The 18,662-nt window shown below is 36.8% G+C and overlaps 1 protein-coding gene across 5 annotated transcripts in view; it reads right to left on the bottom strand.

The window, feature by feature from the left end:
* Positions 1 to 18,662, bottom strand: part of Dys (Dystrophin) — a 168,895-nt gene that overhangs the window by 12,526 nt on the left and 137,707 nt on the right. For 4 of the 5 annotated variants that reach the window (XM_090156585.1, XM_090156588.1, XM_090156587.1 and 1 more), the window contains 11 exons: positions 9,837 to 10,278; positions 6,371 to 6,534; positions 6,151 to 6,285; positions 4,837 to 5,123; positions 3,948 to 4,018; positions 3,807 to 3,881; positions 3,318 to 3,519; positions 2,075 to 2,163; positions 1,855 to 2,012; positions 381 to 547; positions 200 to 311 (listed from right to left, as the gene is read on the bottom strand). In XM_090156585.1, the coding sequence (XP_090012711.1) occupies positions 200 to 311; positions 381 to 547; positions 1,855 to 2,012; positions 2,075 to 2,163; positions 3,318 to 3,519; positions 3,807 to 3,881; positions 3,948 to 4,018; positions 4,837 to 5,123; positions 6,151 to 6,285; positions 6,371 to 6,534; positions 9,837 to 10,278 (1,902 nt within the window). The remainder of the gene's footprint in view (positions 1 to 199; positions 312 to 380; positions 548 to 1,854; positions 2,013 to 2,074; positions 2,164 to 3,317; positions 3,520 to 3,806; positions 3,882 to 3,947; positions 4,019 to 4,836; positions 5,124 to 6,150; positions 6,286 to 6,370; positions 6,535 to 9,836; positions 10,279 to 18,662) is intronic. The other variant, XM_090156586.1, reaches the window with a different exon arrangement.

The raw sequence follows: 18,662 nt of genomic DNA, 5'->3' as shown, positions 1-18,662 counted from the left end.
TTTCTAGCACCTACCGGTGAAAAAATACTTTTTACAAAACCCGAAATTATTTCTGATATTTTTGGAATTTAGGATTTAAAGCGATCCCACACTAGAAATAATACCCTGAAAATTTCGCAACTCTTATCTCTTGCAGTTTGTGAAAAAAAATGCCCAGTCAGAGCAATTCAAAGCACCCTGTATAAGTATTAATACGTACAGCCATGCAGTACTCTTGCATGGGATGCGTTAGTTTGTGGCTTTTGGCTTTTCGCCCGGAAAAGAAACAATTTTGACACAGATCGAAATTGAAACACTTCAGACATCGATACCTGTATGAAGAAATTTGCTAGTTTATTGACCAATATGTACCTGTTATCAGGTGGGAAAAAATTTCATACCTGAATCCAACGATCGGATATTGTTTGCAAATATTACACTTGGCTTGATGTTTGGCGTTCTCAGCAGCCGACAATCGGTGTAAAACGGGTAACCACACCAATGATTGAGGTTCCTGTTGGAGCCAGTTCAGGAAGTGGGTTGCTTGAATCTCTTTTCTGTTGCCAGCCTGAATTTTAATAAAACAAAGATGAAAAAATTATGCACATGGGCACTTTCCAATAGGTCTTTCAATAAAAGTTACGCCTCCCTTCCATCCGCCCGCCGCGTTAAACCGGAAATAGGTGATTTAATATCTGTTACACGGCTACCAGATTTTATCGGGTAGTTGTACAGCCAACTTCAGTCCAAGATTTCACTTTAAACTGTAAGCCTCGGCACACGCGTTAGCGGCGTTACCGTTTTCCGTGGTCCTTCGTTAAGATATTTAACGTTGGGTAAGTTAAAATTTTAATTAAATTAAATAAATCTAATGTAAATAACTTAATAATTTCTAGTTTTCAGTTAAATAGAGAAGATATGGAGCCACTAGACGGTAATAAAACCTCAAAACCAGCAAAAGTACAGTTAATGCTCAAATCTCCGAATATATTGAAGGAAAATTCAAAACGAGAAAAACTGATCCCCTTAGAACTCAACGTATTACTTTCACAATCCGGAATGCAACAAGTGTTTCCTTTAACTCACGTAGCTTTTTTAGGCATTTTAGAATAATGAAATCCCGACTCCTATGATCCCGAATTCCAACTTAGGCCTAACGTTTACAGCGTTAAAAATATTTCCTTATTTCAGGCACCAAGCGACCACAAGTGACAAAGACTATACAAAAAGGAATCTGTTAGTCCAGGTGCGGAATGTTAATACTCCTTGGCGAGTGCTGAACAGGTTTCATTGAAAGGCCCATTGGCTTAGCGAATAAAGCGAGCTTTAAATAATAAACTCGTTTTTGGTGGTTTGTGACGCTAAAACTAACTTTAAAGGTTTAAATTTTAACACTGCATCAATTCATATACCTTTCGTTGCTGTATAATTTGGGGTGTAATTTTGTAACATACTATTTGGAAAGCTAACATAAAACAGCAATTATGTTGATAAGAAAACTACCATTGACCTGATGAGATAATGGCCATAATTTTGCTTTAGCTATGTTTACTGGAAAGGGGGAATTTTTTCTAGCGTTTTAAGTACTGACGAATATGCGGAACGAAATGGTTCAAGTATCAAGCTACCAGTTGAAATCCTACCAGGATATTCAGGCAATCCCTTGCATTCACATCATACCTGAGCTCCATGTGCTACCTAACTGAACCCCCATAACGTGTTAATATCACAGTGCCTTAAATTATAATTTTTTAAATATATTTGGAATTGCGTAATAAGCCTCTTTGTCGGTTTGCTAAAATCAAAGAGTAGTTATCTTTTCACATCGTATCTCACCACGTTCACCATTAATACATAATCCTTGTCATAATATACCTTTTCAAAACAGCTCCTAACACTAGGTTCAATGTTACTCCCTCCGAATGCGGCGATTTCCCCGAGAAGACGCGGAATTTGAACGCAGTCGTGGAGCAGGAGACCCAACTTCCTTTCATCCGCGCAGCCGTTCATGTCCGCGATTAGACGGAACAGATCTAATCAGAATAAAAGGAATTATAACAAAAATCTTGAGTGGCAAACTTACTTTAAGGCATACATCGAAATTTGTCCTCTAAGCTTCCACGGCAAAGTAGAACAATTCCAACTTTGAAAGAAAGTATCCTAATGTAACCCGTCCTCGTTACTCTGCTCGAGAAAAATTACAATAATGATATAGAACCAATACCAAAGGTAGTCAGGATTTGTCGTTTCAAGATCTTATTTAGGTTACTGAGAACGTACTAATTGTATCGGTCGTAGCATTGCTCCCCAAATTAAACTTTCGAAATTTTGAAAAATAGCACTGATAAATAATGGCAAATGCTATTATGACAAATAATGATAAATATCAGTAAATAATGCTATTATGACAAATAATGATAAATATAAGTAGATAATACTATTACGACAAATGATAGATATCGGTAAATAATGCTATTATGAAAAATAGTGTTAAATATCGGTAAATGCTATTATAAGTAATAAACAGAGGTAACGCTATTGGGACGAATAACGCTATTAGGACGAATAATAGTAAATATTGGTAAATAATGGTATTAATACCAATAACAAGAAATATTGGTAAATAATGGTATTAATACCAATAACGATAAATATTGGTAAATAATGGTATTAATACCAATAACGATAAATATTGGTAAATGGTATTAATACCAATAACGATAAATATTGGTAAATAATGGTATTGTGGTCAATAATGATAAATATTGGTAAATAATGGTATTGTGGTCAATAACGATAAATATTGGTAAACAACGGTTTTGATACATAATGGTAAATAACGGAAAATATTTCTCAAGACTGAATATTGTGCTAAATTAAGAACCATATTCATAAACAGTGGAAAAACCTGAAAACTAGCAATTTAAAGGCTTAAAAACATTAATTATATTTAATCACCAACAATTAAGTTTAGCAAATAACTAAAAGTAGTTTTTTTATCATTATCTAAAATATTTTAAACTTTTTGCATTTTATACCATAAATTTACTACCTCTTAAATACCACATAATTCACTACCTCTTAAACACCACATAATTACACTGAATTGTAAGAATACTAGTTTTTGTTTCAACAAAACGTTCATAGTTCGTTACAGAAACGTTAAATTTCACTATAAATTTATTATGTAGAACTTTAATTAAAGATTAAGTCCTCCACAGATGGCGTTACTGTTATAATATGTTTTACGAATTTAAGTCTAGCCTGGGTAGTACTAAATTCTTTAAATGGATAGGTTCTCGGTAAGCTAAATACGTTCTCGGTAATTTAATATTTACGTGTCGTAGAGGTTGAGCAACCAATTTAAGCAGAGGTCAACAAGTAGAGGAACGTTAAACGGTGTGGTTTCGATCGAAATGGCTTCGTATATCGTCTGCAAGCACGTCACCATCTCGGGAACGCTGATTAGCTTGTCGTTCTGGGCCCTTAACCCATGCTGCTCGAAGGCGTTGACTACGTTGTTCAGGTTCACAGAGTCAACTGTCAAGTAGTGGAGATACCTTAGCCCGTTGTCTTAACTTACATGCTAAAGAATAGTGTCGGCCACGGCGCTTCTCAGTTTTCATTTTGAGCTAAATTCAGCGATAAATGATCGCTTTGAAAAATAGCGAAACGGAATGGAGCTTCGATTTCGTCTCTCAATAGAGAGCAAGAAGATATGAGCGCCCATTTCGTCTCTCAAATGAGCGCGAGCTAGAGCGGATAGCTAGCTAACGAAAGCGAGCAAAATGACCATCACTGTTAAAAAGCGCTTAAAATGTACTCACGAAATAGTTTCTTTTGTACAACTCTCAATTTCATGGCACTGCGGTAGGCGGAATATCGAACTTCGTTTAAGTCCGCTGAAAAGGGGCGTTTAAAAACCATTGTTACATCCAATCGCTTCGTCTCTTTCGCATTATACCTACATAACATACCCAAAGAATCCATCAGTTCTACCATTTTAGGATGGTCCCAATGCGTAGTTTCAGAGAGATGGCTGCAGAAACAAAGAGGGCATTCAAAAACCACGAGCTTAAATTCACAATAAATAAAAGTCTTTTTTTACTGAAACGAACGCGTATCGGTGGCTATATTTCTGAAAAATATTTTTCCCGTGATGCCACTGACATTGAAAATCAACCGCGTCAATCGTAAAATTTCGGGAAATGTATTTATACCACTGTCGATATGGAAGACTTTTGTGATTAAATTGTACTTTCAAAATCTAATATAGACTGTGTTCCGCGCCATAATATAGGCGCGGCCATTTTGGAAAATCATGACTATTATGGTTTGCCTGTTCGTCTCGCTATTCGTGAATTAATATTATTAAATGAGACGTCTGATCGCCACAAAGACACGCTACGATTTAAGACTCAGATTTCACTATTTTATATTTAACTATTTAACCAGTTTCTAGCGAATTAGGTTTGAGTGTTGCAATTTAGTGCCCAAAGAATTATACGATCAAATCATTGAGTCACGGGCCACCCAACTAGTCGATGATAAGGTCAAATTGCGACAACCAGGACAAAATTCTGAGAATTCCGAGTTTGAATTAATTTTTTGGCCAATTGAGTCGATCATAGCTTGAGAAATATCGCTTTCTTAAGTATAATTCTAGGATTTTTGAAGTTGTAAATGTAAAACGTAGGTGCTCAAACGGGCGATCTCGACCTTCAAAACTTTTATGTCGAAAATATTGTAAAATTTTACTATAAGAAACAACAAAAATAATTAGGTCGTTCTTGACTTTGAAAAAGGCGGTCTTATCGAATGGGTATAGAAGCTGTTTAAAATGAATGTGGCAATTACTTGATGTAATAAGGCACTTTGTTCCCAGCGACCGCTCGCTCCCACGGATTGTCCACGGAGGCACTAAGAAAGTTTTGTTGCGCGGACCCTTGGTCCAGGAGAGCGTGCTCCAGGTGTTTCCTCCTGTCTTCGATGGCCAACTGCATCAGCCGCCATCGAGTGTTCAACTCTTCCAGACGATTTAGGTTCGAGTGGGACAGCAAGACGTTGCAGCCCGTTATCCTGGCCGCCGCTTCGTTCAACTGGTCAATGTTCATTTGGATGGGCGACACACGCTCCTTGAAATTCTACCAAAAATTCAACGTGTCAGAGGGGCTATTCAATTTTACGAGTCAGAGGTGTCCGATTTAAATCAAAAGATTTTGGGAAAAAATTATTGATTATAGACACAGTTATGACAGAAACAATACTACCTAACAAACTCTAGTATGCCAGTACATTACTTATTGCAGTTTTTCGAAAGCAGATACAAGGACAATATTTTGTGAGTGCGTGTGTTTTGTCTTGAAGCGATAAATAACGATAGATTTCTACAAAAAGGGTGACATTTTTGGGGTACTTTATCAATTTATTTATACCTATTTTTACTGTAATTTTTTTTAAATAAAACGGTTACGCGTAGAAAATAATTTTTTAAGTGTGTTGTACCAAATGAATTTTTTTTAATAATAAGCTCCTTCATTGGTTGGCTAATTTCAACAGAATTATAATCGGATCAATCAATTCGTTACAATCAACTAATTGCTAGTATCGTTTCGTGCAAAATGCACGGCTCGCTTGATTTATCTCATACTAAGGGTTCCATTGTCGTTCTTGCAAAAGAACACCAGGTGGAAACCATTCGCATACCCAATTACTATAAGGCATCTACTACCAACTTCGAACTTTGCTCCTAAAACTGCACCAGAGTAGGCCAATGGATTCCATCTATTGTAAGTACCGTAATAAGCGTAAATAAAAAATGAATTATTCTTCTAATGCTAATTCTTGGCCAATGATCCCACCAAGTATAATGTCGCTATAAGGACTGCCAACTTTATCACTTTAAAATAAAATTTAAGATTATTTTTTTGATAAAATTATGACGAATTACGGAATTGGAACATAATTTACTATTTCCAGAGCTTAAATATTTTGAAATTTGAGAATTAACCGTGATTTTAATCTTATTTACCATCAACAAACTTAACTAGATAGGAATTTTTGTCAACGTGGTTAGTAGGGAGGTGCAACTTCCGATTACTTAATCATTTCGCTAAACACTGCAATTACGTAATACGTTACTTATGATAGCGCTAAAATAATTAAAAGTACCCTCAAATCGTCGATTTGTCCCGGAAGTTGATCTAGCACGTATTCGCTGATCGGCGCCCATTTCGCTTTGGCCATTTCCGCCGACTGCAGCCTGATGTTCAGATCGTCCATCACCTTCTGAAGAGACTTCATCCTCTGCAAAATGAGTGAAAATATGAATGACATTTGGCCCTTCGTCTCCCGCCCGTCGCCCTCTGGAAGAAGGAGAGTGGCTAATTACCAGCAGCACGTCGTCCATCCTTTTCTGCCTCTGGTCCGTCCTGGCGAGAAGCCCGTTCCATTTGTCCGACAGCTTCTTGACCTCTCGGCGAATGCTGCGCGTGATTTCGCGGGCTTGCTCCTCGGCGCTGCGGTAGCCTCTGCTGTCCGCTTCGAATTCCTTGGCTGTTCCGTCATTCAGACCGATAAAAAAGGCGAAAAATATCAATTAAATTTAGCGGCATTCCCGTCATACCCGCGGACGCGAAATGGACATCCATCAGACCCCAGATAATCTAAAATTAGTCGCGCGCTGTCTGAAGGAAGCCCTAAAAATAGACTAACCGAAGGACTTTCCCGGAGTACTGGCAAAATAGTTCGCGCGGTCGTAATAATCACTTTGAAAGTTTATGATCAGAAAATTCAGAATTCAGAGAAATGGTCAGAAGATTGAGAATACGAGCTTAAATAAAATCTGTTCAGCGATTTCCTAGAAGTAATCAGCTTGGCAAATAATTAGTACTAATAATAATAATATACAGCTAGGCTAATATCCAAGGCACCCCCTTAGGCCTAAGTCATCACAGGGTTCGTACAAAATTTTCGGAATAAAATTCCCTGACATTTCCAGGTTTTCCCTGACCATTTTTATAGAATAAATGAATGGTTTAAAGGGGAACGGCCAAGCTTTTCCAAATATGGCCTTATTTCCGTATCAAAAGATTAACAAGACGTTCAATATACTAACACGTACCTTTTTTGTCTTGAAAAAATAGCTTTTGGCCCAAAAAAATGAAACGAAAAATAATGCCAGGTGTTTGGGTTTGAATTTTCACCGCCATCTTAGGGGCTGCCGTCAGCGCCCCTGACCCCGTATGAGCGATTTGCGAACTATCCTAACTTTTAAAATCGCTTAATTTAGGCTTAGGTCTCTTATAACTGGAACGCGCCGCACGTGCAAAACAAATTTTTTGCGTCTTCCGCAGCGCGCGCTTTTACGTTGTATTTCTGTCTCACCGACTTCTCACCAGGTGTCGCGGCGGACGCGCGCTTTTCGATTTCCCGAAATTTCTTTACTTTATTAAAAATTAACCACTCAATATTTGTTTATGCGGTTTTCGCCATAAATTTTTGTTTTTAATGGGTTATAGGGCTATCTAAGTGGTTAAAGCTAGACCATTCCCTATAATGGTAAAATCTTGAAAAATATTTATTATGTATATTTAATACATCTTTCCAAAATTTGTCTGATTATTTTGGGGTATCTTTAAAATGTCCTTACTTTTTTGGACCATTTTAAAATTCCTTGATTTTTCACTGACTTTTCCAGGTTTTCCTTGACGTATACGAACCCTGCATCAAGCGACTTTTAAAGCCATTAATTCAGGTGGCCGGGTTACAATGCGTAGGAGGGTGGTGGCCAGCCCTTTATGCCAGGCGAGCCAACAGCTCCCTACACTAACTATTACCGTTAACCTCAACAAGTTTTTATGGAACGGAAAACCGAAGAACTCGGAGGAAAACAACTTAAACCAGTGGGGAGAGAACTTGCAAACTCAACGCAGAAGGAGTGGTTCAGAGTTTTCACCCAGTGCCACAAGCTGGGATCGAACCCGACTCCTCTTGATGTGAGGCGAACCACTAAGCCACCCCATACAAAGTCAGGACTTACTTGGAAAAGCGTTATATTTCTATTCAGAAGGGCTCGTTCGAAAAGGAAATGAACAATATGTCACAATCCCCCCGATGTATTAAATATATTTTAAATATTAAATTAAATTTTAACAAATTTTCTATCTTCTTGTACATTGATTTAATAAACCCAGGAGGAATGTGGTCTAAAATTAATTTCTCGAGTTAAATGGTTTTGGACATAAGGTAGCAAAAACGAACCCTTGAATTGAAATTAATTTTTAAACAAAACGAATTGTTCAAGTTACCTGATTTTGGAAATTAGGTAGCGAAACGCGATCGAGTTAAATGGCGGCTGTATCAATTAGTACAAAATTCAGATATCACAATAGCGCGTACGCGGGCTTTGATGTCCCGCAAATGGGCCAGGAATCTAACTTAAAATTAAAATTTCTTAATGCGACAGAAATGATCAGTAAAATCGGATATCGTCAAAAAGCACTAAAATGGGTATTTCCAGGGCTGGACTGGCTAGTAGTTGGCCCCACCGGCTATGCAATCGTGTGGGCCCCATTTCCCATTAATGCAAATTTTTTCCTCTTTGGCCCCCAATTTGAGTTGGCCCCGATATGACCGGCGATCGCCGGGTAGCCGCCCGGGCCAGTCCGGGCCTGGGTATTTCAAAAAAATATCGGAAAGGCGAATTATAAGTGATTATGCTAAGGCCCGAGTAAATTCTAGTAGTAGCGGTTTCGTGGAAACGGGATAAAATGAAATTTCATACGAAGTATTTCTTTTTTTCCGACCGCAAAAATTTACAGAAAGTATTACCATAAGTATATAGTATTGTTACGCTTCCTATTCTTCACATGCAAATGTTTTACTGGGAACTATTCACGAGACGGGCTTCGGCTCGGTTTTGCGTCCGCTCGCTAACGCGTCACACGCAGCCTTTGACAGCGCCTCGCTAGGGGGAGTTTTTCTTCTTGTGATGACGTCACTCCGTTACCAGCTCTCAGGAAAATATTCCCCAATGGGACCAACTTATGAAACAATATTATAGACGAACGCTTGTAGCATTTAAAATTCGGCTTGAGCTAGAAATATTCTAAAATACACGCTCCCGCTATAATCATTTCAGTTTCCACGATCTCTTCAACCTTAGCTTGTACAGGGTTCGTACACAATTTTCGGCTTTCAAATCCCGGACTTATTCAGGTTATCCCTGATTAATTTTTGGCAATATCCCGGACCTTTTTGGTAATATTCCTGCTAATTTCAATCATTTCATGGTTCATAGGTAAAAGTACAAAGTGAAACAATATTTTTTAAACATCACAAACTGAATTATATTTTATAAGAGCATACTGAGAGCGTCTCTCTCTCCTCTCTCGGGAAAAGGTGCCAGACATGAGCGCCCAAGAGAAGATATTGTTGACTACGAAAATCCATGAGTTATACCGGATTTTCTACGATATTATTTAAATCCCGGACTTGTCCAGGATATCCAGGTTCCGTACGAACCCTGTTGTAGCTTGCGCTTGCGAAACTGGATTGGTACAAGTTTCTAGCGCCGATCAAATTCTACTAGATATTTCCACGCTCAAGCCAAAGTTTAGCGCGTCGGTTCTACTTACCTGACTGCAGTATGCCAATGGGGAACTAGTTAGAATTCGTAGTGCAATACCTCAATCCCAGATGTCACCGTGGGTCCCGAAGAGGGTTTATTTAGACACGCTTAAAATATTTCGTGGAAACGCAAAGCTATTGGCATGTGGCAAATAGAAATATCTCGAGCTATTCACTTTCAAGCTACAAGCGTCCGTGGAATCGGGCCTTTAAAGGAGATAACTTACCTTCGGAATCGCTGGTGTCGGAGAGCGGCGGTTCTTTGGCCACGTACTGTCTTCCAGACAAAAGGCTGCTTTCGATGACCGGCCTCTTGTCGTCCAGTTGCCGCCGGAACGCCCTGTGTTCGTCCTGCTGCCGGGCGATGGTGGCCGCGTCCCCGGCGATAGGCGGCTGCGCGGACAGTTCCGTCTCTTTCTTAATGACCCACTCGGTCAACTCGCGCAACGACAGCAGCAGTTGGTTCCATTGCTCGGCGTTGCTCTCGAGGCGATTTCGCAGAGAGACGGTCTTCAACCTGAGCGCGTTCCACCTCTGGTTCATTTCCTCCAGTTTCCTCCGCAGAAGCAGCGCGTCTTCTTGACTCTCGAGGTTCTGTAGCAGCAGGCAGCTCCGGTCGTTCAGGGTAATGTGGATGTCCCGCTGAGATTCTATCTCGCGTTGAAGTTCCTGGAAGAACGAAAAGAAAACAAGGTGTCACCGACATTTGGGTACGCGCAATCCAACCAACGCGTTAATAATGATCCGTAAGAAGGGTTTAAGATCGCGATGAAAGGATTTTAAAAACATACGATTCGCGGGAATTATACCACAAGGAGGAATAGTTCCTTCAAAACGTGGGATTGCTATAGTTAAAACTCAATATTTCTTCTCAATTGCTGTACTATAACAAATTGAGTGTTATATACACAACGCTACTAGATAGATCTGTAGATCTCTTCACCGCGGTCAGAGGCGTCATATTTCGAGACAAATGGCACGTGTCTTAATATTTAAATGCTACTAAGTTCAAAAATAAATTTAGTGCGTACGCGAGTTGGGGGTCCCACAAATCTGCTAAAAACCGTAATTTTAATTGAAAGTATAGTTGACGTAACAATAATAGTAGGTAAAAGAGTTCAGGGTCTAAGCGAAACATTATTTTCAAACAAATCCAACTAAAACGGCGTTAAAATTTTACTATTTCCCGCGCGAGCTCGGGATTGGTCAGACCCGCTATCACGAGCTACCAGATTTTTTCAAATACCGGTGTGCCCCTTACACTAAACTTTCCAAAATCAAAGCAATGAGCAAACGACTTCCGCACCCTGAATATTGGTATTACAAGGACATTTAACTTCCTATATCTTGTTGTATAATTTACACCCTTAGCTATTGAAAATTTACGCGCAATACGGCGGAGGCAGCTACACCAAACGTTATTTTAATACACGCGCCATTTCCGATTGGCGATTGAGGGTAAATAGAAGACAAGGCGCCCATTAATAACGAAAGCAAAGCGACGAAAAAACCTTTAGCCCATTAAGACGAGTACGTGCGCGAAAGTCGCCAAACAATATTAATGTAATAGATCCCCCTTTGAAGAAACATTTTATATTCAGAGAGTATTATTAGCAAAACGCTTGACAATTTCAGCGACCTAATGAACGCGAACTTTATAATTCCAAACAAAGCACTTCCGTAACCAATCACAAGTAAATTTAGTTAACGTTTACCCTAAGTAACATTACATTTTTAAAGTATGTTATCAAGAACGTAGTTAGGTTACTAAGAACGTAGAAGTCTTCCTACCAGGCCTGTACATACTCTCACGTTCCCAATTATATCGCGCCATCTAATTATGGCAATAAACACGTGTACTTTTTTGATAATGACGTTTATAATTATATAAATTTACCATAAAATCAAAATTTTATATAATTAAGGAATATGAGTCCCTTGTCTTGAAATTTACACGCCGACTATTCTTCATTGCAGTACCATTAATTCCTATAGATAAATTCTAAAGGAAAATTATTAAATTTGTAGTAAATTAATAGAATTTTATACAAGCACAGCGAGCGCGTATTAATAAATATACATAATATATATAAATATATAATATATATATACAGACTAATTCATTTAGAATGCATTTTAAACAAATCCTACACAATACATGTACACCACTTTATATTTTAATATTCCACATTGTTACTATAACAAGTAAAATATGAAATGTTATCCGTTTGAACCACATAAGGATTGTCAAATAAATAACAAAAAATATATTAAATGTTCTACATTTGAGACAACTAACAAGGAGAGTACCCGAGGTGTTTATTGCCGATTTTGTTCAAAGTCGGGCGTAATGTAGACCTATGAGATATGAAAATTCACAAAGGAGACGTTGCACTTCCCATTCGCTTTGCCATGGCAACCGAAAATGGTTTTGACCACTTTAAACAAAAATAAGTTTTTTCCTTATTTTACCCAAAAAGTGTTACAATTTTACCCCAAAAATGTTCCAATTTACCCAAACTTGATTAAATTTACCTAAATGTGGTACAAATTACCCATTTCGTGATTTTCGACCACATTTTGGAAAATGTTATCAATTTTGGGTAAATTGGAACATTTTTGGGGTAAAATTGTAACACTTAATGCGTTAAATTAGAACACTTTTTCGGTAAAATAAGGAAAAACAGCTTATTTTTGTTTTAAGGGGCCAAAAACATTTTCGGTTGCCATGCCAAATCGAATATTTAGAGCAACGCCTCCTTTTGGGTATTCTCATATCTCATATAGCTCTACATTACGCCCGACTTGTCAAATATATAACCATTAATACATTAAATGCTCTAGGTTTGATCAAACCAAAGATTGTCGAACAATTTTCCCTTTGTTGCCCCCCCCCCCCCCCCTTGGGCGTAATGGGACTGCGAAAGTATCTCTAACGAGCCGCAAGAGGTGAGCTGAGGTATTAGATCACAAAAAATAATTGAATTGAATTGAATTAGCTATCTCAGCCGAAAAACCAGATACTACTTTTGAATTAGTAGATCCTGTTATAGGGCTGTGCAAGATATTTGTCACTATTCGATTCGACCGAATTATTTGGCTAAAATGCAGATTTAATATTCGCCTCGACAAATAGAATTTTTGTTATTAATATTCTAGAATACAATTATAAAAATTAATTTACTATGAATACAGTTATAAAACTTAATTTACTACGAATACAATTATAGAAATTAATTTACTATGAATACAGTTATGAAAATTCATTTAATTTAATATGAATTCAACTCTTTATTTTAATTAAATATGAATTCAACTCTTAATTTTAATTTATTATGAATTCAACTCTTAATTTTAATTTATTATGAATTCAATTCTTTATCTTAATTAAATATGAATTCAACTCTTTATTTTCATTAAATATGAATTCAACTCTTAATTTTAATTTAATATGAATTCAACTCTTTATTTTCATTAAATATGAATTTAACTCTTAATTTTAATTTAATATGAATTCAACTCTCAATTTTAATTAAATATGAATTCAACTCTCAATTTTAATTAAATATGAATTCAACTCTGAATTTTAATTTAATATGAATTTAATTCTTAATTTTAATTTAATATGAATTCCACTCTTAATTTTTATTTAATATGAATTCAATTCTTAATTTTAATTTTAATTTAATATGAATTCAATTCTTAATTGTAATTTAATATGAATTCAACTCTTAATTTTAATTTAATATGAATTTAATTCTTAATTTTAATTTAATATGAATTCAATTCTTAATTTTAATTTAATATGAATTCAACTCTTTTTAATTAAATATGAATTCAACTCTTTATTTTAATTTAATATGAATTCAACTCTTAATTTTAATTTAATATGAATTCAACTCTTAATTTTAATTAAATATGAATTCAACTCTGAATTTTAATTAAATATGAATTCAACTCTGAATTTTAATTTAATATGAATTCAATTCTTAATTTTAATTTAATGTGAATTCCACTCTTAATTTTTATTTAATATGAATCCAATTCTTAATTTTAATTTAATATGAATTCAACTCTTAATTTTAATTTAATATGAATTCAATTCTTAATTTTAATTTAATATGAATTCAATTCTTAATTTTAATTTAATATGAATTCATCTCTGAATTATAATTTAATATGAATTTAACTCTTAATTATAATTTAATATGAATTAAATTCTTAATTTCAATATAATATGAATTCAACTCTTAATTTGAATTTAATATGAATTCAACTCTTAATTTTAATTTAATATGAATTAAATTCTTAATTTTAATTTAATATTAATTTATTTCTAAAATAACGCTTTTACGTTTAGACTCCATTCCTAGAGTCGTCTGTAACAGGCCGTTTAAAAATAGAGTTGCTCTGATTTGGTGTGACAAGGTATAGTTTCATTAAAAGCCGAAAAATTATACAATTTTATGTCTAAAGGTCAATTAGTTTGCCAATATAGTGAGGTGGGGGAGTGGTTACCACTTTCGTCTCGATCCCAGCTTGTGGCACTGGTTGAAAACTCGGAACCACTCCTTCCGCGCTGAGTTTCGAAGTCATCTCCTCCCGAGTTCTTCGGTTCCTCGAGCTTCCTCCCTTGGTGTAGGGAGCTATTGGCTCGCGTGGCATGAAGAGTTTGCCACCACCCTCCTACGCATTGAACCCGTCCATTGTGTTTATTGAAATAACAGGTAACGACCTTTAACTAAAGGGGCTGAAACATTTTTGCCAGGTTAAACCTAATTTATAAATTTCATACAGGAAATAGTATAACAGAGAGAATAGCAGACTATAATAAAATTAAATTGTTTTACTTTGACGTTAATAAAGGCAAATATAGAGAAATATCTGAAATTGCGAAGTTTAAGGAAATAAAGCTGTTTTAGCCTGTTTCCCGTTATTGACGCGTCGTCCTCGAGCCGGATTTTGCGCCGCCAGCCGGCTTAAGCCGCTAACTTATTTTTGCTCTATTTTCAGAATGCCAATCATAAGACTGACATCCCGCGATGGTCCATTACGAACTAGGGATGCACCGATATATCGGCCTATTTTTCTAATATCGGTATTCGAAAAATATTTGCAGGAAAATCATTTAAAAATAATAAAATACTCGATTAACTACCTGATGAGAATATTTTATTGCCACAGCCTGACATTTCCTTTTAAAAAAGCAAGATCTTCAACAAGGCTTGGTTTTAGTCTGTTTCTTAATTTTGAAAGTAGCTTTCCGGTTGCACTAACATTGTAAGAGTTGAGTTAGTCAAAAGACAGCGAGGTTGGAATGATCCCGCTTGTAACAAAAAGAAAAAATCGAGCTGGTCTATGTCGCCGATCGGAAGTAAAAACCTATTTTTACGTAACAAACTTGTGTTTGTATTGAAATTTATCTGACTTCGATTGTTTTTTTTAAATTATCACTCAAATTTGCGAGAGACTCAAATTTAAAATTGCGAGAGACTCAAATTTGGAAAATTGCGAGAGAATGAAGAGATTAGTGACCTCGAGAGTCTTGATTAATTAGGAGACAATAGTAAAGAAAAGGAAGCGTGTGACACGATTTCTCGAACAATGGAAGTTACAAGGTGAAGACCACGCGCCAAATGATCGAGACTTAATGCTGGTTTTAAATCGACCAAAAACGCCGCGATGGTGAGCGTCGACAGGAAATCAAATTAGCCGACTCAAAACTAGTCAAAAGTAGGATTTTTGAATGGATAATTTTATAATTTCATCATAAATGCGCTAACTACGTTAAACTAGAGTCAAAGCGGGCGTTAGCGGACGATTTTATTACGTCGAATATAACCGTTTTTATGGGCCAAATTATAGTTTTCATTTCAAAAATGTGGCTAGAAAAGTGCCAAAAATTGATTTGGGAGCTAGCTGAAATTCAAGGTATCTTTTGTCGAATGTGAAAAAATGAACCTGGCCTACGATGAAACCAAAGGCAACTTCGTTTCTAGTTACCTTTTCGATGTGCCGGAGAACGTGGCGTAGAGACAACGTGAACTGAATCATAACTTTGACGCCTTTTCTTCCGTTGCACCAAAATCGAAGAGACATGTTTCTAAACACCCCGTCTCGAGAGAATGGAACGAAACGGAGGGTTTTCTCAGTTTGGCGTCGCAGGGCGGACGACACGGCGTTCGACTCGAGGGATTCCCCCAAAAACCTGGAAGACGATCTCGGACGTAGCGCAACGGGTCACTCGTCACGCTGACTTCTCGGCGCATATGGCCGCGTCATTCCGCCATCCCGAAGCCCAGGGATCCGTCTAAATTTAGTTCGTCCATATATTTGCCGCGATTAGAACAGTGGCGAAGATAACGCGAGTACTTCCGAGCGGAGGACGACCCGGCGGCCTTCCACCGCCTCCCAAAAATACACGGCGCTCCGAGAGAGGATCTCGGGGGTCGAAAATGAACGGACCAGCCGCTACATTGTTGATTATCTTTACTTACGTTAGGCCAAAAAGCGTCGTTAGGGTGAGACGTTTCGTAAACGCGACTAAAGGTTTGTCGTTTTTGGAACGGCCATTTTCCATCCGGTTGCGCTTCCTGTTGGCTTTGCCAAGAAAAACCATAAACAAAATGGACTCGAATGGCGGTAATGATTTAACGAGGCCCGGATCGCGGAAGGCACCGCTTCGAAGGGGTTTCCCTGCTAAGAAAGGTAAACAGAGGGACTGGGGTGTGTTCGGTTTTGGCGACTTTTAATTCGCGTCACGTCGGGATTTCACCGGTAAATGCCGAACTGAATTATTTAAACGTTGTATTCCCCAAGGGTCTCTCCAAAGTGTCACCTATATAGCATATAGAAATTTCAGTTTCAGCGTCAACACGGAAAAAGTCAACTATACGAAGCGAAACCTTATAGACTTTTTTAGACTCACATTTTTTAAGTTCAACACTGTAATTACGTTTTACAAAGACCTTTTAATTTACAAAAAAATTATCATTTTCGGATACTATAGGTCTATAATTACTTTCCATAAGTTTGTCACTTAGAATTAGAAATAGCTAAGTGTAAAATTAGACCTAACACTAAAAAGTCTGCTCATTCTAAGAAATGGTTCTCAGTAAAATTTGAATACGAGGAACTGACACATTTTCGCGAGGCGTAATTATAAACTTACGTTGTTACCTATTATGGAGAATAACGAAAGTAGATTGGAACTCCTTTCCTTAACACCAATTCGTTGTAAAAATAAATAAAATGCATCGCTCGCGTACATCTTTGAGGGAACGACACGAAATCGGACGTTTTACCGCCACGAACGATCAAAATAATAAAACAATTTATAGCAAAGAACGCGGCAATTCTTCACAAATTAAGACGAAACTTTCCGTCGTCAAACGTAATTCGCGAATCCAGTCAAAAAGGCGAGCCAAATATTTAAAAGCGAGCGACAGTTGAGGCGAATTACTTTCATTTCTACGTCCGCGTTAAACGCCAACAAACGAAGCCGAGCGAATCCTAAAACAATACTTTCGATTCATTTCTTGTACGCGGTTTAATCCCATGTAAAACGCGACAACCGCGCTGTCGAAGACTCCAAGGTGTAGTGGTTCGGAAACTTCATTTTTGAAATTCACGCATGACGAACTTCCACGATATAAAAACGAAATTATTTTTAAATTCCGAAACGGGTTTTTTGAAAGGTAGAAATTGAATGAATATGGCGCGACGGGTCAAGGGTTGCGGAGCGAAAAGGATCGGGCGGCGTAAAAGTCCGTCGAATGAATGGATCGCGAGTGTTCTTCAGCCAGCGGAGAAGAGAGGTCACCCACGCGGAATCGCCGTGACTGATTGACGTCGAGGTGAATATGGAATGACGAAGCCCGATTTACTAGAAACGCGGGTAAACGAACGCGCGCCAACGAAAATAATCGCGTTTCAGAAAGCTGACGAAACCAAAACCATTAAATAAATATTAGAGCGTAAGGCCCAATTCATCTCGGCTCTATAGAGGAATATCGGCGTGACGTAGGTCGACGTCACCCATGCTTTTTCCTATAGATCAAAAATTGCCCTAAAAATGGCGGACACAGGCCCAAAGCTACAGCGCGATATACTCTATAAGGCTTTCTGCTGAATTGATGATTTTCTTAATATTCGAGTGGTTGGACACTTGGAAATTTTAAATATCATCGCGGTGACTTGGGAAATCTGAAGACTAAAAGAGATTTCCCCATTTAAAGGGAATAGAGCCTCGGGTATTTGATGTGGAACACCAACAGTTTCAATATTGGCTGCTCCATTATTTCTGGCACTAGTTAGTGAATTACTGCTCAAATTCTTTGGGTCTTCCATAAAGAATGGGTTGAGGTTATATTAGAGATTTTTTTCGTGTGATACCTGGTTTAATGCCAATTTACGAAAATTTATAGTGTGATAAGTATAAGTTTCGCGTTGATTGCCGGTTTTATATGGCACGCCATCCAGGTCAAAATTAGAAAATAAAAAAAATATTGACTTTTATGTGACGAAAATAAAAAATTTTACACATTTTCCTATATTTTCAATAAAAGTTACAGATTACGACGCCATTCAGGTCATATTTAAAAAATAAAAATATTTTTCATAGGAAAAAAAGTATTTTTCGTGAAAATATTTTTCGTGAAAAAAAATATTTTTCGTGAAAAAAATATTTTTCGTGTAAAAAAATATTTTTCATGAAAAAAATATTTTTCATGAAAAAAATATTTTTCATGAAAAAAATATTTTTCGTGTAAAAAAAAATTTTCGTGAAAACAAATTTGCTAATTCATGAAAATAAATTTTCTAATTCATAAAAAAATAAAAAATAAATTTGTGCAGTAAATTTTTATTTTAAAAATGAACTAAATGACAACGTAAAAATATACTACAATTTTTTTATATATTTCTAATTTTGACCTGGCTGGCTTCGTGTAAAAATATTTTTGCAATTTTTATTTCATATTTCTAATTTTGACCTGTTCGTTTTGTGTGAAAAAAATAATTTCTAGGAATATATTTTTATTTCGAATTTTGAC

The sequence above is a fragment of the Leiobunum rupestre genome, chromosome 8 (genome assembly GCF_980474605.1).
Source record: "Leiobunum rupestre chromosome 8, qqLeiRupe1.1.hap1, whole genome shotgun sequence".
In the NCBI taxonomy this organism is placed as follows: Eukaryota; Metazoa; Arthropoda; class Arachnida; order Opiliones; family Sclerosomatidae; genus Leiobunum; species Leiobunum rupestre.
The sequence above is the reverse complement of the archived record's forward strand: the minus strand, read 5'-3'. Positions and strand labels throughout refer to the sequence as shown.